Here is a 27376-nt window from a genome sequence, read left to right on the forward strand (position 1 = left end):
GCACTCAATCTGGAAACACTTGTGCCGATGAGAGATAAGTGAAATAAGGTGACTCCTATCATACTTGATCATTAGACAAGGCAACGACAAAATGTTATGGATGTCCTCCAGTTGATAATTAAATAACTGCTATGTAGTATAGTATTGTCAGCCAACATTTAAAGAGTGTCTTGATGTGAAAATCTGTATGGCAACAGCTTGTCTGTCACTGTGCTGTACATTTGGTTAGCAAACTGGTCTAGTTTTATGTAAAAAAATAGATTATACATGGCCTTTCTCACTTGATAATTTTTATTTGTAAAATACATAATGTCATAGCCTTTGAATCAGTCTCTTATACCAATAAACTTTCAAAATCGTTGTGGAAAGCAGATTACCTTTGAGAGCAAAAGAGGCTATTTAGGAGGGTTGATGTGAATGCATAGTCACTTGGTCTTATGAAGAATTATTGCTCTGATATTCAAGGCGACAGGAATTAATCTGTTGTACTAGATAATGGTTTGCATTGCCTGAGGTGATATTCCTAAATTCTGGAGCATTGTCATGGTTCCAGCATGAGTTTAGTGGTTCACACAGAGATATGCAAGTTGTCATGTAATTTCTGGTTTCAAGTGTGATTCTAATTCCCTTTACAATTAGGAAGCATGCACAAGCCTGCTGGGTTTTATTCAGAGCCTGTTGAAGCTAATGGAGGAGAAAAAAATCCCTTCAACCTCATTTGGCATTGACTCAAGCTCTTTGTGGCTGAAGCTGATGACTTCATCAAAATTCATTTAACCTTCCAGGGATAAGTGTGAGACAGGGACTGCTCAGGTAATCTGGAGCTTCCTGGGTTTGCTGGGAAGGCTTTGACCACTTTTCCCTGTTATTCTCTTTATTAGCAGTCTAGGTGACGAGCCGCTTGAAAGTTCCAGAAGCCAGTGGTATCTTGTAGGATCTCTAATAGCATACGGTCAAATATGAAGAATAGACATGAAGAGAATTATCTGCCCTCTTTAAGCCTTCCCTGAAGATGAGTTCCATATCGTCATAATTTTAGTCTGATTTTCTGCATTACCATATAAACAAAATTTTTGAGATAGTAATATTAAAATCACGATTAGCAAATTAAAGCAATTTTTTGTTTGTTTGCTTTTTTGCTGTTTTTATGTCCTGGAAGATTAATTTATCTGAAGCTTTCTGACTTCCATTGAGCTTAGCAGGATCACAGAATGTGGCTTTTCATACAGTTTCTCCAGTCTACGGGACATGGGAAGAGCTGCTTTATTCCTGGGTGCCATATGTTACTGTAAGAAAGGATCGATACAATGTATCTACAAAAGTGGCACTTGCTTCTCTTAAAGGGAAGTTAGGGGAAAGCCTTACCAGCACCAACTTAAATATAGACACAATCTCAGTAAATCTGCAACAGGGGACCCTGCTTGAGCAAGAGGACTGGAAAAGATGACCTCTGGGGCTCTTTTGCAATGACAGCCTGTCTTCAGTTCTGAGTTTCATAAAATCATAGAATGGTTTGGGTTGGAAGGGACCTTCAAAAGTCCAACCCCTCCATGCAGTTAGCAGGGACATCCTCCACTAGATCAGGTTACTCAGGAGTCTTATTGAGCTTGACCTTGAATGTCTCCAAAGATGGGGCCTCAACTACCTCCCCAGGCAACCTGTTCCAGTGCTCTACCACACTCATGATAATGAACTTGTTCCTAACATCCAATCTAAATCTATTCTAGTCTAAAGCCATTGACCCTTGCCCTATCCCTACAGGCCTTTGTAAACAGGCCCTCTCCACCTTTCTTGCAGGTCCCCTTCAGGTACTGGAAGGCCTCCCTGGAGCCTTCTCTTTTCCAGGTTGAACAACATCTCCCTCGGCCTGTCCTTGTAGGAAAGGTTTTCCAGCCCCTGGATCACCTCTGTGGCCCTCTCTGGACTGGCTCCATCACTTCTGTCTCCTTTCTGTGTTGAGGACTCCAGAGCTGGACACAATACTCCATCTGAGGTCTTACTGGAGCAGAATCACCCCTCTCAATCTGCTGGCCATGCTGCTTTTGTTGCATCTGGGATGCGATTTGCCTTCTGGGCTGCAAGTGCACGCTGTTGTTGACTCCTCCAGAGCAAAATCAAAGGGAACACATTTCTTAGACCTTGTTGCTGGGCTGATGCACTGAGACAGGATACTGCAAATAACTGCTTGTGAGACAACTGGGCTTTCTGTTTCTTGAGATGGAGGCCTTGGCCATGGATCTTCTGAAGATATGTTCTTGCTCCCTTTGCATAGTTCTAATATGGAGGAAGGCTGCTACCATCACTGACAAGTATGTTTTCAAAGCAGTGTTCAGGGCTTTGGTGTGTGACACCATTAAATGTTAACATGCATTTTCAAACAAGGAGCCTCAAGCCTAAAAGTAACTCTTTGATCTTTAAAAAGCTTGCCACACAGGGGAATGAGCTTGAATGTATACTAGTATCTGCAAACACTTGCAGGTAATTAGATTTTAGTTTCAAGGCTGCAGGACTTTGCAGAAATGATTCAAATTTCAAAAGACTCAAAATAAACATCAATTCTGATTTATCTCAAGGGATCTAGAGGGGCACAAACCAAGCCTTTAATGGCTTGAGCCACACATTATTAATTGCTTTGTAGAAGAGCTAAAACCTGTGGGAGTTTTTGTATTAAAATGGGATGTGAACCAGCAGAAGTCTAAGCAGAATCTGAATCTGGTTTAAAAAGAGTAAAAAAATACACAGCTGAGCTTTTGTCTGTGTTTAAAAGATTATTACTTTAATATATACAGTTCCCTTGTTTCTAAGGATGCATGCCTTGACTGAGCCACAGTTATATATGAAAGCATTTGAGCTAGTTGTTCAGTATTGAAGGAATAGAATCTGTCTAAACAAAGTGACAAGCAATTAGGGAGCCTGGGGAAATTGTCTGTTTGTCATATCTGAAAAGAAAGTTATCAGGTTATTACCCAGATTGTTCCATGTTTGACAGTTGTATCTACAAAGGCTCCTTACAGCAACTTTGCAAAGATGGCTCTGTTTATTTATAGTCCTGTTTTTTTGATGGGGGACAGTGGGACATAGGTGCTTTTTGTTTGATTTTTTTTTTAATTGAGATTTTATTTATTTTCCATGTGTGAAGTTCAACACAAGGAGGACTACAGATATATATAGAATGTGAACCCTTTTCCTTGGGTGAACAAAGGGCCTCATTATATAAAATAAAAAGTAGCTGACTGCTAGAGTTCTACTGGCTTTTAAACTGACACATTAATCAATACTTGAAGTTGACATCTTGTTGAATTTCTGCTTTTTTGGGTTTCCAGTTGTGTGAATTCTCACTGTGTCTCTTAAAATGAAGAATGCCTGGGTTTATTTGATCCCATGTGAAAGAAATGCTACACTGATACCCTTAGTGTATTTTACCTTTTAATTCTGTTGGTAGTACTTGTGACCTTGTTGCAGAATGAATTTTGGAAAACCCTAGCATGAATAGTCCTGTTATGTCCTTTCCCTTCTATTATGCTGCACTTGCATAAGTGATGAGCTTTTCCTCTGCCGTCCACCAGTCCTCCTGTGTTCTGTATTAAATCCAGGACAGCTACTGGTAATAGATCTATTTTTAAAATCTTTGGTGCAGAAAACATCAGATGGATCCAAATTATTGTGACAATTAGGGGATATGTTTGTATCCAATCTGTGTCTTCACATCTAAAACTTACAGTTGATTTTGAACAGGACTGGGAAATGAGCCACTAACCAGCCTTGACAAGAGTGGCCTTGACACCACCACTCTGGCTGGCTTCTAAGATTTCCACTAAGGCAAAAATTGCATTTTTTTTTGAATCCTCAGAGACATTCCAAAGTTCATACAGATATTCCTGGGTACTGAATTGAAAGCATCATCAGCCTGAATGAAGAAAATATGTATGCTGAATCTATTAATAATAGAAAATATAAATATCAATTTTTAATGTATCTTTTTGGGCATATCTGTTTGCTAAAGCATTTTCAATATTGACTGAGAAGGATTCTATTTCTGCATGCAAAAAAAAGTTTAGGTTTTGATAGTCTCTGAGTGCTGAATAGCTGAGGGCACATTCAGCTAGTCCTCTGTACTCTCAGGCAGCTACTCACCCGTGCTTGCTACAAGAGCGAGAAACACTTTTTCCTCAAATTGTTCCTGTCCTGACCAATGAGGGCAGGAAATAATACATTTGAAAAGTTGAGCTCAGCAAGGCTCAAATCCTGAACTGGCTCTGTGGCTGAACTGGTAATTGAAAATATCTTTACTGTTTCAGTATCTGGACCACAAGCTCATCCTTCCTAATACTTTCAGGATTGTATTTGAGGTTGGTGGGTAGGGCATTACTGGGAAATATGACGTTAACAACACCCTCATGTTCCCCACCTGGTATTTTGACTGCTTGCTGGAGAGTCCTCTGTCCTTTGTAGACTAACATCTCTTAACTTTTGTTAATGTCAGTGAGCGGTGAAAGTTTCTCTCAGAATTAGGACATAGTTTCCACTTGAAAGAAAATTCAATGACAGGCATGCAGAAGTGAGTCTAAAGTCATGGGGCAAAACTGTAATGATGTGAATGCTGAGGAGTGTAACCTTTCAGTGCCAAGTATTTTGTTCAAAGCACAGATTTGCCTAATGTAGCATAAGATTGTGGCAAAGAATATATGGTGAGGATCTCAATACTGATTCCCAAAATAATCATTGTTGGAGAGAAAAATAAAATACTGTGTATGACCTCTCTTTCTTATTTGATATGTTCAAACCACGGGATGTATGTGTTTTCTCCTCCTGTGGCACTAAAAATGCCACTGCAACTGACAAAGAGAGAATACACTGCCATAAGAAATATCTGGCTGAAAATTTTCATCTTTAAACTGACAATAAAGTTGTATTCACCTTATTTAAGAATGAGAATTGTAAACTTTTTTCAATCCTGTCCCTTATCTAAACCATTGACTTGCATAGAAAACTCTTAAAAATTGGTGGTTTGGGGCTGAATGAGGCATTTTTGTTGGAAGTTATTGAGACATGAAATGATTACTTATCATGCATGAAATGACATTACATTTAAATGCAATGGTACATGGGCATTTACTACTGCCTTCATCTCTGTTAATCCCTGCTCTCAACCTGCAAATTGAACATGCTCTAAGCCTTACAGGATGCACTGAAATTCTCAGAGTTATAATTGCTTTTCAGTATGTCATCTTTCATGTTACATGATTTGAAGAGGTTCTCTTCCAAACAGAAAATATTTAGTGAACCCTATGTTATGTACTTAATTCCCTTTAGTCAGTGTTATCCAAGAGTTCACCAAAGATTTAAAGGAAAAAATAAGAAAAAAATTAATTCACTTGATTTGAAATTTCAAGGGACAGCCTCTTGGTTATTGATGGCTTTTTTAAATGATTGTGCATTGTTAGCAGGGTATGTCTGTGAAATTCATCAATATTCCACAGCTTGCTTAGCTGATTCTGCTGTTTGCTTAGAGACAACAACTGTAAATTCAGTTGTGCACAAAATAACCTTATCAGACAAAGGTTTGAAACAGTGGTTGGGTTTCAAAGAGAGAGAATGAAAATGGAGCATTACACTGTGTTGTGGTGGACCTCCTGCCATAGAGCGGAAAGAGCTTTCAGCCCACCCTTGCTGGGCAAGCAGTGTACTGACCCCAAGCGGCATACAGCCGTGGGGAAAATCTCTCTAATAGTTTGAATGTATGCTAGTTATTAACAAGTTACTGTTTGAGATATTCCCATAATGCCCTCCATGACTGTGTAGACCCATATTAATATTAAAGTTCAGTGGTTGGGGGTGGCGAGAGTTCAAAATATTGAAGTTAATAAATATATATATTTTTATAAAAATGCCCACTGGCATCAATTAATTTCTCCTCTCTGCCACAGTTGGTGTAGGCGGCAGAATCCCCCTCCGCCACACACTGATGCAGATATTCACGGTTCTTACTCCAAAGAGGGGGAAACTGTAACACTGCAAAGAAACTGAGAACATGTGAACCATAGTACTGTGCTGGAGAAGCAGAAAGTGACAAGAACTTATAAAAAGCTTTTTCTCCTTTAACTTCCCTTATTGCATTCATGCCTGAACTCATGGAAATCAGGGTCAAGTGTGAGTCCTCCAAAGGAAACTCACCATGGCAATCACATTTGTGGTTTTGTTCTCTAACTAACCCTGTGCACCTTCTCAAAGCCAAAGTAAAGCAATGTGAGACCTCATTTAAGGGCCTGACCTTATTTGTAGCAATAGGTGTAAAGGTGCTAAGCAGTTGGTATGGAGATGCTCCACTGAAGTTTGCAGCAGTATTACTGCAAGCATGCTGAATTTGAAGGTTGTTCAAGGTGCAGAGAACAGCATAGATGTCTACCTATAGGTAAGGCTCATTCAGGCTGGAGAAGCAGTCAGAACTGCATTTCTGTCTCACTGAGCTGACTATCAGGTGGTAGAAAGTGGCATGGTACTGAAGCTATTCTGTTTCCAAACTGGACTAGAGAAAGAATTTTTCGCAGATAGTGTTAGTTAGCTAAGATGGTCAATTCTTTCCACTTCTGCAAATGCAGCACCTGTGTTTCTTTGAACTGGTTTTCATATTCCACTCAGTGTGGTAACCTGTTTGCCACTGCTGTTATGCAGCAGTTTTGTTTATTTAGTTGGTTTGATTTGTCATTTTTTTTGTTGTTGGGTTTTTTTTTTCAATGAACCTTGTCTTCACTGAAACAGGTATCTACATTCCCATTAAAAAAAACCTGTATATAGGCAACTTGGAAAAAATGTCTTCACCAATGAATTCCTGAACCATACTGAGTAATATCAGCAGAAAATCATCCTCACTTCCTCTGTGTTTTAATTTTATGTTGGTGAATGCCTATACTGAACTCAATCCAGCTGCCTCTGATCATTATCATGTTTTTTCATCTAATAATGAGCCTGGAAGCCTTGTTGGTGGGTGTAAATCCATTAATGTTGTGTTGGTTTGTTGGGTATTTTTTATACACACACACACACACACACACACACACACACACACACACACACAATTTCAGTGTTAATTGTACATATTATGATTTTTTTAAGGAAAATGCTGTTTTGCTTTTTGTAATCCATGGTCTAATTGATAGAGTCCTAAACTCTTCCTTCACTGATGATGTCTGTAGAACAGGCAGTGCTTGTAGCAAAGTCTTACATTTTTGGAGGACATCAAGTGTGCATTTTAGAGTGCTGCTAAAACTTCTGCAAATTCAGAAGAGAGTCTTGATCTGTGGAATATGTCAATTACTTTGAAATGCACAAGTAATGAGTCATACAAGCTATGATGAAAAGGATGTTTGTCATGCTCTGTGGCCATCTAGCACAGGGCCTCTATGTTCTTGCATTTTTCGTGACAGAATAAAAACTGCCTTGTGCTGACAAAGTCCTTTTGTTTTCCTATACTGAAAGGCAATCCTCTAATATATTGCCCACCATGGATTAAAGGGATTTATATTATCTGTCTGCTGAAGTGTGTTACATGTCAAAAGAGTAAACTTCAGATATAAACCCTATTCCATCTGCTGGTCAGCTTTGTATCTTTGTGATCTTAAGTCAAAGATCAGAGCACTCATAACTTAGCAGAATATCACAAATATGGAAGAAAAAGGAATGAAGTGCAAGAAGGATTATATTTTGACTAGAAAGTGGTAAGAACCTTTGAAAAGAGCTGCTGTTACACCTGCTTGAGAGTTAAGTCACAGCTTTGGACAATGATGTACTTTTGCATGTTTATTAATTTGAACATAAACATTGACCAGCTGAACCACTACATCCTTTTAATGTAGTGTGTTTTGTTTGTTTATTTGTTTGTTGTTTTGTGTGGTTTTTTTTCCAAATAGAAATAAACCATTTCAGTAACTGTTGAATTATCAGATTGTCCTCTTATGCAGTGGATTTCTGTGACTGATTTCCTGTTTGTTGGCAGCAGCTCATTCTTATCCTAAAAATATCTGTGGTCTAATGGAAAGCGTAATGTGTAAGATAATGTGGCAGGTACTTACATTTTGTAGATGCGTCATGACCCACCTAAATGGCATGGATTATGACAGAGCTGGCATGTGAGAGCATTTGTTCCCTAAACACAAAACCAACTTTACCTAACTTTTTAAAAAATAATTATCTGTGTCTGATATTCTTTGACCCTCTTGGTGCAGGTATTGCTTGTGTATGTTAGTTTACTGGAGCTGCATTGATGGCTATTTGAAATTTGAATATTAGCTTAATAAGTCCAAGTCTCACATGTTTGCTCTGTTCTTCAGATTTGACTCCTGCTTCATCTTTGTGAGTGGGAGTTACACAGCAGACACACTTGTTTAAGTGAAAAAATAAATAAGACTAGATACTGAATCAGAGTTTTTGGTGAGCTCCTCAAGGTATTAAAAATCAGACTTGACTATTTTTTGTGTCAAGAGTTAGGCCTGGGCAGTCACTAAATGAGATGCTATTGACCCCTCTCCCTTCCCATGGGGGAAGAGAAGGAAGTAAGGAAAAAAGACTTACGGACTGGAAAAAAAGGAAAGTAAAACTACTTTAGTGTATTTAATAACAATAAAATTAAGTATTTACAAAACCAGTATGAGCCTCCTAATAGAAATTTCATTGTGATCACCACTGATACTGTGGCAGACATTGGGGAAGTCTTAGATCGGACTTGGTGGCAGATGGGAATCAGATTCAACATCTGAATTCAGGAAATCACTGATTGAGTTTGAAGGCAGGAGAACAGAGAGAGTTCTCCTGCAAAGTCAGCCATTGAAGGAGAGCCCTCATGATCCCTCAGCTTTACAGTGAATATGAGGTGTATGGAATGACTAGTTGGTCAGTTAAGGGTCATCTGTCCTGTCCACTTTTCACCACAGATGTGGTCTTTTACTCTGCACCTACAAGATTTAACAGTGACATTGGTCTGCACACCAATCCTCGGTGCTAAGTAGAAACGTTGAACATTATCACTGCTAGAAGCAGACACTGCTGTGAAAACATGCTCTTAATTGCAGACAGTGTGGTTACTTGGAAGAGACTGAGCTGAAAAGTAAAATCACTGAACTGAATTAGTTCTAATTCAAATCAGAATATTGTGACAGAAGGTTATATGTGCGAACTGCATTATAAAAGGATGCACTGAGTAATACTTTTATGTCAAGGTTTACAAGCACATGAAGGAACACATGTAATTTACATTGATTTAGGAAGAGTTCATGATTAGCTTAACTATTGATGTTTACTTGCAGTATAGTGAGGATAGAAAGAGAAATGTTGTGTTAAGTATTTTTTCTAGTGTCTTACATCTTGAAAAAATATGCCATGCCTTTGAGCTAACAGATGGAGTTCACAGCTGCGCTTGTGAGTATAGCCAGTCTCTGGGACAAGGGGAAATGGGGAAAAAAAGACCCAAATAAAAAAAAAAAGGGGGGGAAATCTTTTTTGCTATCAGCAGTTGGTGGCTTCATGGTGTTTTAGTTTTGGTTTGGTTTGTTTTTTTTGGTGGTTGTATTTTAGTTTTTGTTGTTTATTTGTTTTGGGGTTTTTTGAGGTGGTGGTGTCTCCATTTACTAAGAATCACTTACTAAGTTTTTCATTGTAGAAGAACTTAGTAGCATGTGGTAGTCCCGGCAAGATGCTTTGTGTAGCTATTATTGGCATTTAAATAGCACATTAAATAAATGTGCTACTGCCTTTCCAGTATCTTGTGTGTATTCCCCCCCCAGAAGCTTCTCCTCCTCCCATATACATGCATCTCATTGGACTGTAAAGGTGGAAGGTTAACTTCCACAGCAAGTCCAAATATTTCTGTTTTTTTATCTTTGTAAAGAACTGTAACTACAGAGACAGGAGGAAAACAGATGAAGGGGAAGGCATCAGTTATTACTCCTGAGCACTGTTAGAGGCATGGTACAAAATGCATGGTTTACATCTTTAAAATAAATTTCTCCATTAAGTGCTTAATGCTAAGAGGAATTTTATTTACCCTGTAAATAGCAGTGAAACTTTTCAACTTCAAATCTTGGTATGGAGACAATTTACAATTGCAATCAGAATGATGCACACAATTTAACTTCAGTGCCATCTGCAACTCTGCTGGTATTTTAATAATGAATAAAATTATATTTTGGCAACAAAAAAATCCCCCTTAAGGTCCAAGTGAGGACTCCAAAAGGAAGCTACAAGGCCTCAGATTTACTCTGAAATCTCTTCTTGAAATGGGGGGCCCAGAACTGGACACAGTACTCCAGATGTGGCCTCACCAGTGCATAGTAGAGGGGCAGGAGAACCTCTCACAACCTACTAGCCACACCCCTTCTGATATACCCCAGAATAGCATTGGCCCTCCTGGTCACAAGAGCACATTGCTGGCTCATGCTCAACATACCATCAACTAGGACCCCCAGATCCTTTTCTCTTCACTGCCTTCCAATAGGTCAGTCCCCAGGACATGTCACTTACTCTCTTATGAATCTGTCTTTTAAACTTCATTGTAAGTCCTACCCATACCAGTTCTTGGGTTGTAACTTGATCTTCTTCTTCTTCCTCTTCTTCAATTTGCAAAAAAGGGGTAGGTGCTGGGTCCTGTTCCTTACCCTTCTTTCAGTTGTATGGCTACAGTATTTATGACTATTTTATAGTGCTTAATGTCTCTAATAGAGTAACTGCAGCATAGATCACCAAATCTGACATACATGAAGTCTGTGGAGCCTAAAGATTGGTGATCTTTCACTGATCATGTCTTTTTCATCAAAACTTTCATCAAGGAAATGTTAGTGACCTTTCTGTATGGCTTTCACAAGTGAAAATCAATGTGTTTTGTGCTACAGACTTTTCAAGTGGACAAGGAAAATAGTAACAGGATAGATAATAACATGGCTGGTAGTGACCCTGTCTGTCTTCTAGGGATTGATCCTCTTCTAAGAACAGGATGAAAGAAAAATTAGTGTGAGCACAGTGATTTTTTTCTGGGGTTTATGACTGTCTAAATATCTTCATTATCCACTAATCAGAAATCTTCTAAATTTATATTGCTTGCTGCTGTTGAATGTTGTCTCAAGCTTGAAGAAATTTGTAAAGTGGATCATGACATGCATACCAAGGTGCACTAGAAAAAATTAGTAAAGTTGGGCTGAATCTCTGATTTCTGTGCAAACACAATTTTGGTAATGTTAGCTGCATTTCAGAAGAGTGTTGTTCTTTCAAACCATTTACAGTCCTGTTTTTCTAGGACTCAGATCTGTTTTTCTCAGTGTTTTGCTGTTTGTTTTGCTTCATTTTCCCCCTACTTTTCACAGGTGTTGAAGGCCATCACAAAATATAGAGCTTAATTAGATATTTGGGCAAAAGACCTTTACTGAAGTTCACTGTTTAATGAACTATTAGCTCAAGCTGGTTATTATATCACATGTTTCAAAGGGGCCCAAGAGTTTTAGCATCTAAATCTCACTTGGATACTTTTGAACTGATAACATTTATGTTTGTGTTTGAAAAGAAATGGTTTTGGACAAAATTAAAATACTTGGGGAAAGAAGAGAATTTATTTGCTTTTACTGGAGGACAACACAAGGTACATAAAAAGAGAATCAAACCTAATTAAAAACATTGGAGTAGGTTAGTGATTATCTTGTTTGGTTTTTGTTAACTTAGTATTATTTTCTAAAAATTAGAAGTAAATTATATCAGAAAAAATCAGTTGATATGGGTGAATATTTTGCTTAATTTTAAAGGAACATTACTGATGACAGTTCTAGTGACATGCATGACATTGTAAATGCTATAAAAACCTGTCTGTTTCCAAGAAATCAGCATAGTCAAGATTGTCACCCATGTCTCAAATCCAAGTCAGATCTATATTGTTACGTGATTTGCATGAAGAAGATGGCTTATAGGAACAATTAGCCAGTGGTGGGTGGTTGGTTGGTTGTTTTTGTTTGGTGGGGTTTTAGTTGGGTTTTGTGTTGTTTTAGTTATCTGATCATCAAGGAAACATAAGAGCAAACAAATGGATTAGTTTGTAGATATTTTAGATTCCTCTCTAGTGTACAATTTTTTAAAAACAGTATTTTAAATAGACATAGAATGCAGTTGGCTCAAAGCCGCAAATTTCTTGTTCTGCCAAAACAAAAAGAAGGGGCAGAAAGTAGAGCAGAAGCACCTGGAAGAAAAGTCTTAAAGGTCTGCTTCTGTCACACCAAGTGAGGGAGATGAGGTCTCTTGTAATCTGTGTGCTGGGATTATATAGTGGGAGTCAGGGTACCTTGGCTTTGCTTTTAGTTTTACCTTGGATCTCCTTTGATATTATGCAAGTACAAAACATTTTCTGTCTTGTCTAATGATTTAAGTTGGAAGGGACCTCAAAGATGATCTAGTTCCAACCCCCTGCAATAGGCAGGGACACTGAAGGCCTCATCCAACCTGGCCTTGAACACCTCCAGGGAGGCAGCATCCACAACCTCTCTGGGCAACCTGTTCCAGTGTTACACCACCCTCACTGTAAAGAACTTCTTCCTAACATCTGGTCTAAATCTCCCCTCTTCCCCTTTAAGCCCGTTACCCCTCATCCTGTCATTATAAGGCCTTGTAAATAGTCCCTCCCCAGACTCCCTGTAGGTTCCCCTCAGAAACTGGAAGGCCACTATAAGGTCTCCTTGAAGCCTTCTCTTCTCCAGGCTGAAGAGCCCCGCAACAGATTGTTGGTTTGGTTTTGTTTGGTTTGTTGTTGGCTTTTTTCTGCCTTCTCATGGAAGCAAGGCTCATGGGATGATCCTTGCTGTATGTGCACATCTGACCTTTTTGAAAGTCTATTTCATCCAAGTTTTGCAAAGAGATATCAATCTCAAATCTGTAGAAATTTGTATAAGTAGTGTCTCTGTCAAGGAACGCATCACATTGAGATGCTTGAGCGTGTCCAGAGAAGGGCGACGAGGCTGGTGAGAGGCCTTGAGCACAAGCCCTATGAGGAGAGGCTGAGGGAGCTGGGATTGTTTAGCCTGGAGAAGAGGAGGCTCAGGGGTGACCTTATTGCTGTCTACAACTACCTGAGGGGTGGTTGTGGCCAGGAGGAGGTTGCTCTCTTCTCTCAGGTGGCCAGCACCAGAATGAGAGGACACAGCCTCAGGCTGCGCCAGGGGAGATTTAGGCTTGAGGTGAGGAGAAAGTTCTTCACTGAGAGAGTCATTGGACACTGGAATGGGCTGCCCGGGGAGGTGGTGGAGTCGCCATCCCTGGGGCAGTTCAAGGCAAGGTTGGACGTGGCACTTGGTGCCATGGTCTAGCCTTGAGCTCTGTGGTAAGGGGTTGGACTTGATGATCTATGAGGTCTCTTCCAACCCTGATGATACTGTGATACTGTGATATCTGTATTTTGCATTTACAAGTTGTCTAATGCATCCCAAGCACTTTACTGTACTGTGGAATAGCATTTAGCATGTAAAAACTGTGCCATGTCCTGTGTTTTAGGTGTCTGCATGTAAGGTTGTAAGGTTAGTTTTGACTGAAGGAAGAGCAGAAGAGACCTTGCATCTTGTTAGAGTACTCATTCAAAAACCAGCTTCAGCAGCTTGTCAGAGTGCTCATTTGAAAACTAGCTTCCCTTGGAAGAGAGTTCTGCTTGCAAATCTTCCTCAGAACAGTCTGCAAATTTTTATACACAATTCTAAATCCTGAAGCCTTAAAATAGCATGGTTTTGTATTTATTCCAGGAAAGACTCCTGGCAGTAGCATTGGGATTTTTTTCTTATTTGTTTGTAGAGTAAAACCAAATAAAGATATCAGAATTTGATATGAAAATGATGTTTTAGTGTTGTAACAGATAAGATCCGGGGGAGTGTGTCTAGGGACAGAATCAAAGGATGTGGGAACTGCAGACAAAGCATCTGGTGGTTGGAAAAGGTAATTGTCACTTCCTGGGCTGGATCCTCCAGAGATCCCAGTTACTCATTGCTCACTTCATTGCTCTGAAATGATTTACACTTCCTGCTGTGTTGAGACACTTGATGTCCTGGGGGTATCCAGTCATAGCCTCAAGTGACAGGGAGAACCTACAGATTGTCACTGTGACTCTTGTCAGGGAAAACCTTGGGATCATAGTGTGGAGTTCTCTTGTGGTCCAGGAGCTACCACAGGGAACTGAAGAGAACAAAGTCTAGACACTATTTAAATAGAAAATTCTGCATTACATAATTTCTGATTTCAGCTTTAAATGTTGCTGAGTAGTCATGTAGATCTGTTGCTAAAACTTGAACTTTCTTTTGAGAGGTTCCCAAAACTTCCAGAGGTTTATAATAAAGAACACAGAAGTTTAGGTGACCTTTGTCCACTGATATGCTTACCATCTGAAGTCTGTTTAAATCACTGCTCATGTCACATGTGAATTTAAGAGCCTTGTTTTGATTTACAGATTTTAAATTTTTTTTTTTTTTTTTTTAAAGTCCAGGCAGAAAAAAACAGGGCCCCACTCTTACCAGGGAACACAACACTTCACAGACCTTTTATGCATTGCAGTCAGAAGTTGTCTTTGACGTTCAAAGGCTGTAAGTAGTAGAAAATCTGCTCAGGATCTTTGTAACTTGTTTTGTTGGATAATGTTCTTGAGCTTAATTTGTCTAACTCAGATCTTGTCAGGCCTTCTCGTTCATGGTAAGTGAAGAGAGGAAAAGGACTTTGTTGAGGTTCTTCAGGCAATGTGCCGATGTGAATGTTATTGATTACATTTTTTTTTCATGTAGAACTGGATTTTCATTATGAAAGTATCTGGGCTGTTCTACACAATCATAGAAAGAGATGAGAAATACTGTAATGTAATTTGGTTCATCATGGAAAAGGTATCATTCAGTTTACATCTGCTATCATGAGTATAAAGCAATTTTTTGCTTTTACTCCTTGTCTTTTGTAGCCCTGGAATGTTAATGTATCACTTCCTTCCCTCCTCGGCAAATTGTATATTTACTCTGTTAGTGCAAGAACACCATGGTGCCTGAGGTCCTGTTTATGGGCTGAACATTTCCAGTAATTAGATCTGTGTTTGCTCCATGGGAGATTCAATTAAAAATGAGAGGATTTTATTATTCTCTACAGAAATCTCACCTTATATTCTTGAGTGTGTATCAGGGAATTATGGAATGGTTTGGTCTGGAAGGGACCTTAAAAATCATCTGGTTCTACTCCTCCTGCCGTGGGCAGTGGACACCTTCCACTAGACTAGGTTACTCAAAGACCTATGTAACATGACCTTGACAGGATGGATGCTGTATGTCACAACATTGTAATGTTCAAACGTACTTTGCCTGATTTCATCCTTATTCAAACATAGTAAGCCTATAAATTCAATTTGAGTGTTAGCCTAGCCCATCTGTCCTCAGATGAAGATGTGAAAATCAGAGGGGAAAGACATATTTGCTCGTTTGAACAAATAAAACTGATTTGGCCAGGTATATGTGTTTGAGCTTGGGAAAGAAATTAAGTGTTTAGGTTTTGGAATTACAGTGCAGCACAGGACTCTTGTGAAGCACACAATACCCTTCTTCATGTTGTGAAAGGCCAGGTGTCACTTCCATATGACAGGATTAAGGTGGGTAGTGTTTTTACAAATGAAGAGTTGTGGAGAGATTTGAAATAACAACGAAAGAATCAGGCAATTCACCTTATCTGTGTGTATGTAGATCATAATGGGCCTCTGCTAAGGGCCTTGTTTGGGTTCTTGCAGTAAATCAGTGAGGGCTGTCTGAAGATAACAGGTACTGAACACAGCCTGAACTTCTGAACTTTTAGGACAGAGCACAGGCTCAACAGACTACTGAATATTAACTTCTCCACCCAGAAACGTGAAAAACCAAATTTATATGAACATAGGATGTGTGATGCAAGGGGGTTACCTGTAAAGGGGGGTACATGTAGTGCATGTATCAGGAAGACTGTAAATCCAGAGTTCCTCAGCCAATGGGAAGTTTGCATCCAATTTAGGATAAAAGGGAAGCTGTGCCTTCCAGCAGTTTGAGGGACTCCCATAGGCATCTGTTCGGTGGGCTCTCCCTTTATTCAAATAAAGTTTTACAGGACTCCTCTGTCTCCATTGTGAACAAACTTCTAAATCAGGCTAATTTTCTGTACACACATGAAGTTGTATAAAGTTGTAATGCCTACATTATGTATCTTCTCTGTGGAGAGACTTTACTGAACACAACATTTAGGGTGTTCTTTAAAATCTGCCAGAACATTACTACCTTCTTCCAGTGGCTTTTGCAACAAGAGCAATTACTCTTTAACTGAAGAGCAGATCATCAGATTTCATTCACTAAAATGAAAACATTTTCCAGCTTTTCAATCAAGTATGCTTTCTCTCCAGTCTGTGCCTACTAAGTAGACACAAACACCACCTCAAGATAGCAGAAGTTGGTGTATTTGTTGTTCATGTGATGACCTCTCTATGTTTTGTTTTTTGCCTTCTTTTTTTTTAGATAATTGTGATGATGCATTGGTATCTCCCTTACCTTCAACAGCCCTTACCAGTTCCTCTGAGCTCTTCAATACTCACAGTCCCAGCTTTGCAAAGCTCAACAGGCGAGATGGTAAGGTCAAAATGCCTAAACTATTGTTTTTTATCACATTTACAAAGAATAACTTTTATGCTGTTTGTGTGCACTGCACTTGGAGCCAGGTTGAATAGAGGCTTTAATTCATGCTTCTGCAAGCGCTTTTTTTTAGAAGCAATTCCTTCCTTTGTTATAAAAATATTTGAAATTTGAAGCTCTCTGCTTCTCTTGCAGAAACATCCTGAAGGACATTCAGACAGTTTTCTCTTTTGAAGAGTTCCAATAGTCTTTAGAGCTTGAGTGTCACCATGCTTGAGGCTCTGTTCTAAAAAGTAGGTGTTTGTTAAGACTAGTAGAAACTAAATATTAAGTGTGTATGCAGTGGAATGTAATGATTACACAACTCTGCAGAAAGAGTGAAAATTACTGAAAAAAAATTGCAGACATTTGCAATTAATAGATTTTGAGGCCAGGTGAGTTCACCCACAAGGTGAAACAAGGTGAACATGGTACCAGAAAAGAGAAGTTAGCAGTATCTAGTATATCGTTTGTCATCATGTTGTGAGTTTGGGTTGTTGGCTCCCATCTATTCTCAAATTAGAGCTCTACATCAAAAAAGCCCTGTGTTATTACATATGATTTTCATTATAAAAAAGACTGGAAAGTATGCCACTAGAAAAGAGATTTTGATTGAAAATAAACTATAATTTTCCTAATTAATCAGAAATGTCTGTTTTGATCAAACACTGTTTGTTAAATCAATAGATTCTCTTTTAAATGCCTGACTTGCTAGGTTGTTAGAGAAATACAAGGTAGAAGGTACTGCATGATATTTAAACCCTTGACTCAGATTTCCTCAGCAAGTAAAAGGTCATATGATAGTTGTGCAAGATAAATTTATAAACGTTAATTTTGATATTGAAGTTTGCCCTGCTTTTGTGTCCACCTGCTAGTTGGGACAGTGATTAGATGTGCTTACATGGTTGGCAAATGGCTCTAATGACTTTTTGTCTGTAGAAAAGTGATGATGCATTGGTATCTCTCTTACCTTGAGCAGCACTTACCAGTTCCTCTGAGCTCTTCAATGTCAATATTACTGCAAGTCAAGCACTGACTGTATTGCATTTTAAAATGATACTAACAATATCTAAATAAATTGGCAATAATTTCAGTTTAAGAGCTGAAAATTAAATAGGTCTTACTCAACTGTGCTGCAGTAGTTCTGCTATGCATTGGGGGATCAGGAATTCTAGATTTTTAGACAGACAGTATTGCATCGGTAAGGTCCACTTTGTTCATCAGCACAAATCAGGGGAACAGGAAGATAGAGTATTGAAAAAGTTTCAGCAACTTTTTATGAATCTTAACCAATAACTGATGAAGTAAGCCCAATGCAGGGGGCTAGAATCTAAATTCTATAGCTTGCCTAATTATTGTGTTTCACAGGCTTTTGTAGGAATGTGCAGATGTAGTGCCAGCAGAATTCATATGGCTACCTCACCTTGTGTTGAATGAAATGCCAGTGGTAGACAGTGGCTGAAGGAATTGTCTTGGGGTGACATTTGAATGCAAACAGTAGATATTTTCACAAAAAAATAATCACTAACAAGGTCTGTAGCATGGCTTTCTAATAATATTGGAGTACTTTGATTAGTTTGCTTAGCTTTGCAGTTGATAAGACAGTGCTGCAAGTAACAGTGCCTCCAGCTAGAAAGCTAGATAAATATATTGGTTAATATAAATGCAATAGATGAAGATGAATTTATAAAATACAATCCAGACTTACATCAAGGGAAAGTTTTAATTCATGAAGTTGATTCAGTAATAGATAACAATAACTAAATGGCTGTTGTTTGAGAAAAAAAGAAAAAAAGGCCTGCAGCAGTAAAATGTGCCAGTAAAAAATGAACACACAAAGTACCCACAAATAAAGCTTGTGTGAACTGCTGAAAGTGCTCAGTTAGAATTCTGATAAATCTGTACTGGTAATAGTAAAGTAGTTAATTCTAATAAATATTATTCTGAATTGTGAAATACATAAGAGAGATTAATCAACTTTTTTTTGTTTATGTTAAATAAATAGTGAAAAATAATAAGAAAATCAGAACAGTATGACTGTATCAACTAAGCTTTTTCTGTTCTCTGTTAGCTCTCAGCCTGAATAGTCATATAGACTATGTATGGGAATATAAAACCTATATAATGTCAAAAAGAATTTGTTGTATTGCCTGGAAATGTTTGATCTAGGCACTGGATTCCACATCAGCAACGCACTTAGTTGCAACATGAAGTCTGAGAGTTTTTAGCACAATATAAAGCTGGTTGAGCTTTTCTTTTTTTTACAGCACTGTAGGGCAGAAACAATCATTCCTTTTGCTTTGTATTAATAAACTGCAAATAAATATGGGCAGCCTGACCACTGAGTATGTAACACTAGGCATAAATGCAACTTTCGAACAATTATGCCAAAATAAACAAATCTTCTGAGAAAAGGAAAAAAAAAGTTTGATCATATTTCATGGAGTCATATGAATCTCCAGCTGAGAAACCATAAGATCTTTGTTCTTTTCACATTTCTAGCATTATTTGCTGCTGACAATGAGCAACATTACCAGATTCCTCTGGCACTGCTTCTCCATTAGGGCATTTTCTCCCTTGATCCACAGAAAATGTGAAATGTGTGAACAGTGAGGAATGAAGATGTAGTGCAATGTGCAGAATCCTCCCAGTGTCAGTAGGAATCTTATGGGCAGAACAAGGTCACTGTATGCCGCTCAGACATGCAAATTGCAAACAAGTGTTTATTTTATCAAGTATCCTCTGTTTTGTTTGTTTTGGTGGTTTTTGTTGGGTTTTTTTGTTTGGGTTTTTTTTTTTTTTTTTTTTTTGTGAGTAAAACAATGTGGCATCTTCATACACTGGTATTTTCCTGATTACCTAAATTAAATGCACAGATCTGGGTGTAATCAGAGCCACATTTTGACTGTTTTATTTTATGACACACTATTAATAAAAGGTACATGGACCTCTTCAGTTTCCTTGTGCCAAATTGCAGGAAACTGTTGTCAGAGTAAATATTGTGTCTTCAGTAGCCCTTGATGTTGCCTGTTACAGCCTTTGCGTCTTACGTCCTTGCCTTGGGCCTACCTGGACAAATATTCCCCAGGATGAGCATCGCTGGTGGGTAGAGGAGCAAATGGCTGTAAAATAGTTGCTATACTTTAGATGTGCTGTTTTGCTACTTACTAAGAAAATTATGGAGTGGGGTGTTGACATGCTATAAGGAATGGCATACCAAAACAAAGATGCAGCCATAGATTGCACTCGAAGTAGGTGCACTTGCTCTGTACAACAGAGCCAATTCGGAGGAGAAAGAACATCTATTGATTTTTGGCACTCACAGCAGTATTTGATGGGGATTTGGGATACCCACAGAAGTAAGCAGAAGTTGTATGTTTGCTTTTCTATCAGAAGTGAGAGCCCAATGGGAAAATCTTTAGTTCTGTCCTCAGTCACTCAGCCAATGTAGCTTTGCTGCTGCAGGGTTTTTTAGCCACCACACTTAGAAGTGAGTAGAATTACTGCTCAGATGTGGCAATGGTAATGGTGGAAGGTTTGAGGGAGAGAAAGACAGTGAAGTTTTTCTTCCCCAGAGTTAAATGTGTATGAAGCAGCCACAGATCAATAAAGACATGGTTTGTAATTGTTAATGTCTCGCTAGACCAGCTTCTAGAAAAGGTGGTGCTGTGAGTGTTGCCACTGCTGTGTCATGCAGTGCTTATAGATATAAATAGTGACAAATGTGCTTATGTGAAGAGAGATGCAGTTCAGAGATGCGGTGTACTCTGTGATTTGAGGGCTGGAGATCACCACAGATATTCCAAATTTCCATTCAGAATGTACTGTTTGTTTGGCTTGAAAAATAAAAGCCTCTTGTGCCATGGTCAAACTGGATAATAGAAGTGTATAGTAAACCCAAATACTTTTGTGGAAGTTATATCACTTTTCTGCCACTTCTAGCAGCAGAAAAGAGAGAGCATAAACTACATAGAAAAGATATTAGTGATGATATTTAACAAACTACTGGAAAGGAACTGTGGTAATAAGTTCAGGCACTCTTGCATGTAAACTAGAACAGAGAAATCAAAGGGTTTTTTCCATTCTTTTTTTATCTTAATGGGACCAAACAAACTGCTCATTGTAAGTGATTTTCCTCCATTTAATTGCTGCTGTTTATGTTGTAAAATGACAATAAAGGAAAGATTAAAATGCCCATCTCTCTTTTAAGTTTTAGAGGAAACATGTCAAATAAACTTTTTGGAGTATTGAAAGGAACATTTTGTCACAAAGATGACAGAACTTTTGAACTGAATTTCTGTGTCCTGCCAGTTTATGAGAGAAAACTGTAATCAAATCAGCAACTATGATGTTCAGTCAGAATCCATTTCAGATATTGGACACTGGAATCCAAAGGAAATTTTTCTTTGGCTACTGTGTACATTAGTCACAATTCCATGTAGGAGAAATATTCAGCTTACTGTCTTTGAATACAGTTACACAATTTAAAAGCCAGACAAATATTCTTTTATATGACATGTAAAATTAAGAAAAATGGACAAGGAGGAAGAAGAAATGTTAAAATTTTGAAGAGGTAGTACTATTGTCTTATTTAAGCCATGGAGTTAAAAGAGAGCAATGAAGTAGAAAAGAATTGACTGATGAAATTACTAATGTTCTCATTAGGTCTTCATGACATGCTCATAGGAGAAAATACTCGCTTTCAGGCAGATAAAATAAGGATAATGGCAACAAAGACTTCTATTGTGATTTTAAAAAGGTAAAAAACAGCATGGCACTAGCAAGTAGTATGCATTGGTTTGGTTAAAACTATTTTACCTGGAGAGTTCCTGGAGATGAATAATAACTGAGTCATCCAGGGGAGCAGAGACAATACTCAGTTTTAACTACAGAATAAACATGCTTCTGTTTCAGGAATTAGGGCTAAAGCCAGAAATAATGAAGATTCTAACACCTGTTCTTAGACAAAGGAATTTCAGTTGTGGATTGAAAAATACAATGCAATTCAGGAAAATCAAGAAATGTTTTAAAGGGCAAAGTCACTGAAATTGAGTTCCTTGATAGAAACCACATTTATTGATTTTTCATCGCAATTCACTTAAATAAAATCTTCATAGAGCAACTTGGATGTAGATCAGTTAATAAGATTAAAATACAAAAATAAAACCAGAGTTCAGTGATAGTTTTTGTTTGTCCTTTTTCTTTCTTTTATTCCAAATATGTTTCAGGGAAAAAAAAACTTGTAGTTTACATGAGAAATTGTGAATGCTTTATTCTCAACTCTGTATTTTTGCCTTTCCATTATAGTGAACACAGTCACATTGGGACCACACAGAAATGAAATTTTCTAAACTTACTTGATAACAGCAAAACAAACAAGACAATTAGTTGCAGAAACAGTGGCAAACTGAAAATTTGCTGCTTTGGATACTTTGTTGATGCCTTCTGTATTCTTTGTAGCTGCATTGTTCACTTATTTGTAAGACTGAAGTGAGTGCTGGGAGTATGCAAAAAAATAAATGTGTGCGAGTAGAAACACATTAAAAAAACTCGCAAGCATAGCCTATAATTTAAGGGTGTAAAAGAAAGCAAGAGAACATCAAATAATATATTCTAGTTCAGGAGAATTTGTTTTTAACCATAAGATCACATTTAATGTAGTGAAAGAAGTGGCAAAATTCAAGCAGTGGCTGCAGTTTTGTGTTTCATTGGCTTGGCGTTACAATGGACCTCTTTAATCTCTTAAAGAATTCAAGGGCTAGTACCTATTTTTACTTTTAAAGGACAAACATGAGTTACAAGCTATCAGCTTCCACACCATCACAGATTCCGATGTCTCCATTCCTCACTGGAGAAGCGAATAATGAAAGTGGTTATTTTGGAAGTTTCATCTATTGTTGCAGTTGGTCACTTACAAGCATCTTGTGTAAGGAAGAGGGAACTCTCCAGTGTGAAAACAGTCCTTTTAGTTGTTCAATTGAGTGGTATTATCTGAAGTGCATTTACAACTTGTAATGACTTGTAAGGACTTGTAAGTTCTTTAAAATACCTAATAGGACTGAAATCAAGATAACTAACATTTTTTCATGTCTTTCAAAACATAACAAAAAAGAAAATGTTGAAGCAAATTAGAAGTTATAATTCATCATTCCTAGATTCACACCAGCATGCGAAGGTATTAGATATGATATTTTTTTGTGGTGTGCCAACCTCACAACCATTTGTCCAGGTGATAAAGAATAAATTTTCTTAAAATTTTGTAGAAATCAAAAACTCTTTATGACTTCTAGGTTAATTAATAATGTCTCAAGGAAGCACACACCTCAGGTACTGTTTCCTAATACAAAAATACAAAGAAACAGGTATATGTTCAAGAAGTAGGCTCCTTTCCAATGACCTGAAATAACATGGTTCTTTCACAAGTATAATTTCTCTTGCTGTCATTGTAATCTAAGTAACCTTTATTCAATGTCTTTCAGGAGCAGGTGGCTGGTCCCCACTGGAGTCAAACAAGCAACAGTGGCTCCAGGTTGATCTGGGAGACAGAGTGGAGATTGTAGCGGTCGCTACCCAGGGCAGGTATGGGAGCTCAGACTGGGTAACCAGCTATATGCTGATGTTCAGCGACACTGGCCACAACTGGAAACAGTACAGACAGGACGACATCATCTGGGTAGGTCTGAATTGTGGGTGCCTTTGGCCCAAGATATTTCTGGTTCAGGCTTATTTTGGCATTTGGAGAAACAGCTTTGGTTTCGGATCAGAGGAGTGCTGTAGTGATGAGAAAGCAGACACAAGTGGCTCTACAGGATGTTTTGATCTAAACGGATTATGTCACTAACTGTCAGTGTAATACAAGTTTAGGCCCTCAGGACTACATTGTTTTTCAATCTATGAGGAGGCTCAAGGCGCACAAAATGACCTGCACACTTCTGTGCCTCGTTGGCTTGGATTCAGGCACACCAGGGTAAATTAGACTAATCACCTACATACTTTCTCCAGAAACAGGGAAATTAACTCCGTGTCTTATGAAGACTTGCTGGCCAGAACAACAGAGCTCGTGCTGTGGTAGGTGGGTGGTAAATTGCTCCTCGACTGGAGGAGGCTGGAGCTGCAGCATGTGTTGTAGGATGATTTGGCAGATACACTAAAAGCGCTCAAGGCTTTTCCTAAAATTTTAATGTGGACTTGACACTTGTGTCACTAGTTCAGTGTGGGACCATGCCAGGTGCTGTCAGCAGGGCTGTGCATGATAGCAGTGTTACTTCACATATGGATAAATTTCAAGTCTTCCTTTCATATGAAGAATGTGAACTGAGAATGAATGTTGGCATCCTCTCTGTGCTGTATTCTGCAGTTCTGGGGATCAGTAACTCTGGTAGCATGAGAGCATGTGGTGGTAAATGAAGCACATTCTTCATGAAAACAAAAGGCAACATTTTAAAGGTGACCAAGTAGATATCAAGTTGTTTTTAATTCTCTGTTAGCTAACACCTGGCCAAGCCGCTCTCCATCATTTTCCAGCAGTCCTGGCTCACCGGAGAGGTCCCAGGAGACTGGAAAATGGCCAACATGGTCCCCATCCACAAGAAGGGTCGGATGGAGGAACCTGGGAACTACAGACCTGTGAGCCTGACCTCAGTGCCAGGGAAACTGATGGAGCAGGTTATCTTGGGGGTGATAAGAGCACACCTGAGGGATGGCAAAGAGCTCAGGTCCAGCCAGCATGGGTTTCGGAAGGGCAGATCCTGCTTCTCCAACCTGATCTCCTTCTATGATCAGGTGACCCGCTTGGTGGATGTGGGGAGGCCTGTGGATGTGGTCTGTCTGGACTTCAGCAAGGCCTTTGACACTGTCCCCCACAGCAAACTGCTGGCTAAGCTATCAGACCGTGGCTTGGATGGCAACACTCTGTGCTGGGTTAGGAACTGGCTGGAGGGCCGAGCCCAGAGAGTGGTGGTGAATGGTGCCACATCCAGCTGGCGGCCAGTCACTAGTGGTGTCCCTCAGGGATCAGTGCTGGGCCCCATCCTCTTTAACATCTTCATAGATGATCTGGATGAGGGCATGGAGTCAGTCATCAGCAAGTGTGCAGATGACACTAAGCTGGGGGCAGATGTGACTGAGTTGGAGGGCAGAAGGGCTCTGCAGCGGGACCTTGACTGCCTGGACAGATGGGCAGAGTCCAAGGGGATGGCGTTCAATAGCTCCAAGTGCAGGGTGCTGCACTTTGGCCACAGCAACCCCATGCAGAGATACAGGCTGGGGTCAGAGTGTCTGGAGAGCAGCCAAACAGAGAGGGATCTGGGGGTGCTGATCGATACCCACCTGAACATGAGCCAGCAGTGTGCCCAGGTGGCCAAGAGAGCCAGTGGCATCCTGGCCTGCATCAGGAATGGTGTGGTCAGCAGGAGCAGGGAGGTCATTCTGCCCCTCTACTCTGCACTGGTTAGACCACACCTTGAGTACTGTGTTCAGTCCTGGGCTCCCCAGTTTAAAAGGGACGCTGAGATGCTTGAGCATGTCCAGAGAAGGGCGACGAGGCTGGTGAGAGGCCTTGAGCACAAGCCCTATGAGGAGAGGCTGAGGGATTGTTTAGCCTGGAGAAGAGGAGGCTCAGGGGTGACCTTATTGCTGTCTACAACTACCTGAGGGGTGGTTGTGGCCAGGAGGAGGTTGCTCTCTTCTCTCAGGTGGCCAGCACCAGAACGAGAGGACACAGCCTCAGGCTGCACCAGGGGAGATTTAGGCTTGAGGTGAGGAGAAAGTTCTTCACTGAGAGAGTCATTGGACACTGGAATGGGCTGCCCGGGGAGGTGGTGGAGTCACCGTCCCTGGAGCTGTTCAAGGCAAGGTTGGACGTGGCACTTGGTGCCATGGTCTAGCCTTGAGCTCTGTGGTAAAGGGTTGGACTTGATGATCTGTGAGGTCTCTTCTAACCTTGATGATACTGTGATACTGTGAAAAAAACACAGATTTTTCTTCCAGAATATAATGACTATGAATGAAGAGAATTGTGGGTGAAGCAGTTAGAGAGGAAAAGGGATGGTTAATTTTTTTACTGAGCGTGTTGCAAGTAGTAGGGATGCATGCACAGGGAGATTAACCTCTGGCTTTAAAATCCATTGTATTGTCACTGTCTCTGTTTTATCATTGTTTGATTTAGAGAAAGTTAAAGAAATCTTGCTTCTTTTAGAAAGGCAACTTTGGCCCAAAGATAGTGATAAAGTTGTCAAGTGTAGTTCTGCTTTACCTGTCACTTGTAAAATTATATTAGCCTGGCTTTGCTTCTGATACTTCCACTTTTCTTTTTTTCTTTTTCTTTTTTTTTTTTTTTTTGTTAATGTTTAAAAAGTGGAATTTATTTCTGGAATGAATATAGAAATCATTTAATTTGGTTCTTGACTTCTGCCCAGGGGACTCAGAAATCCAGAATGGAGATATTTTTACAAACTTGATGTCATTAAGTGCCTTCTTTCCTAAAAAAATTATGTGCCTTGTTAAAATTTTACATTAGACAAATTAATTTTTTATTACATATCTATCTTTTCAGTCCTTTCCTTTTTGGAAACCCTTGCCCTTTTACTTTCTTTAGTACACTTTTTAAAAAGGGAAACTTGGAAAGACAACATGTGCAATTTACCATACAAATCTTCATGCCCTAAGGATCCAAATTTGTGAGTTTCTGATCTGGCACCTGGTATTGCACACAAGAATAAAGACAGGCCTGGCAGGCATTTAGCAGTGGATTAGGATTTATGAAGAACCTGAACTCTGTTATGTTACTAAGTGGTCAGACATGAAGTTCATTCAGAGCAGAACCTGGCACAAGATCTAAGGCTTCAAAGGGGGTAAGTTTTGTACATGTTTCTAATGGAAATCACCATGGATTACAGAGCATGCTTTTGTACATAACTGAAGAAAAATGGAATAGAATTTGGATGTGGAAAAGGTAAAGCTGGGGAAGGCTTTGAGTATTTTTCATCTCACATTAGTTTCTACAAGTGACACTGACCATGTGAGCCAGTAGCATAATTCCTGTCCAGAAGAATTATTGAAGAGATTGTCTGAATATCTTGCCAAACTGTGCCACTGAAAGTATCTGATAGTAAAAATCTAAAGTGGGCTCATTTGACATTTCATTAGACTCTACAGTTCACCTGAACTGGCAAGTCTCATTAATGCCTAGGAGTTTTGTATGCCTGCCCATGGAATCAGTGATGATCAGGAATTCTTTTGCAGAATTTTTATTCTACCTAAAGAGAGATTTGATTTTTTTTTTTCCTGTCACTTTTGGATTTGTTTCACTGAATTAAATTAGATCTTGAAAGCCATTCAGAGCAGAAAGAGGAAAACCAAAGAGGATTTCAGAAGCATGTGTAGAATTATTATTTCAAATTTTGCAGTGTTTCTATTTTGTTGGCAGTAATCTGTTCCTTAGGACTTTTTATAAGAAGAAGTGTACTGTCCAGCTGTATGTTGAAGATTTTCCTATAGAAGTCAGACCATTAGATTATATGTTGTCAAGCACAGCATGGAACTTGCTGTTAAAGTGCTCTTCCAGCCAAAATTATTCTATGATTCTCTGGTCCTTGACTTAAGCATCTGAGTGTTAAATAGTTGCAAGGGAAGTTCTACATTGCAGGCTTAGAGGAAAGAACCATCAGCCTTGACTTAAAGGTAGACAGTGGAATGGACCATTTCACAGGGGTAGG

The 27376-nt window shown here is 39.2% G+C and overlaps 1 protein-coding gene across 2 annotated transcripts in view; it reads left to right on the forward strand.

The window, feature by feature from the left end:
• The window catches only part of CNTNAP5 (contactin associated protein family member 5), a 366715-nt gene that overhangs the window by 77910 nt on the left and 261429 nt on the right, over positions 1-27376 (forward strand). For both annotated transcript variants that reach the window (XM_064157679.1, XM_064157672.1), the window contains exons 2-3: positions 16509-16619; positions 23141-23334. In XM_064157679.1, the coding sequence (XP_064013749.1) occupies positions 16509-16619; positions 23141-23334 (305 nt within the window). The remainder of the gene's footprint in view (positions 1-16508; positions 16620-23140; positions 23335-27376) is intronic.

Source organism: Pogoniulus pusillus, chromosome 2, assembly GCF_015220805.1.
Source record: "Pogoniulus pusillus isolate bPogPus1 chromosome 2, bPogPus1.pri, whole genome shotgun sequence".
In the NCBI taxonomy this organism is placed as follows: Eukaryota; Metazoa; Chordata; class Aves; order Piciformes; family Lybiidae; genus Pogoniulus; species Pogoniulus pusillus.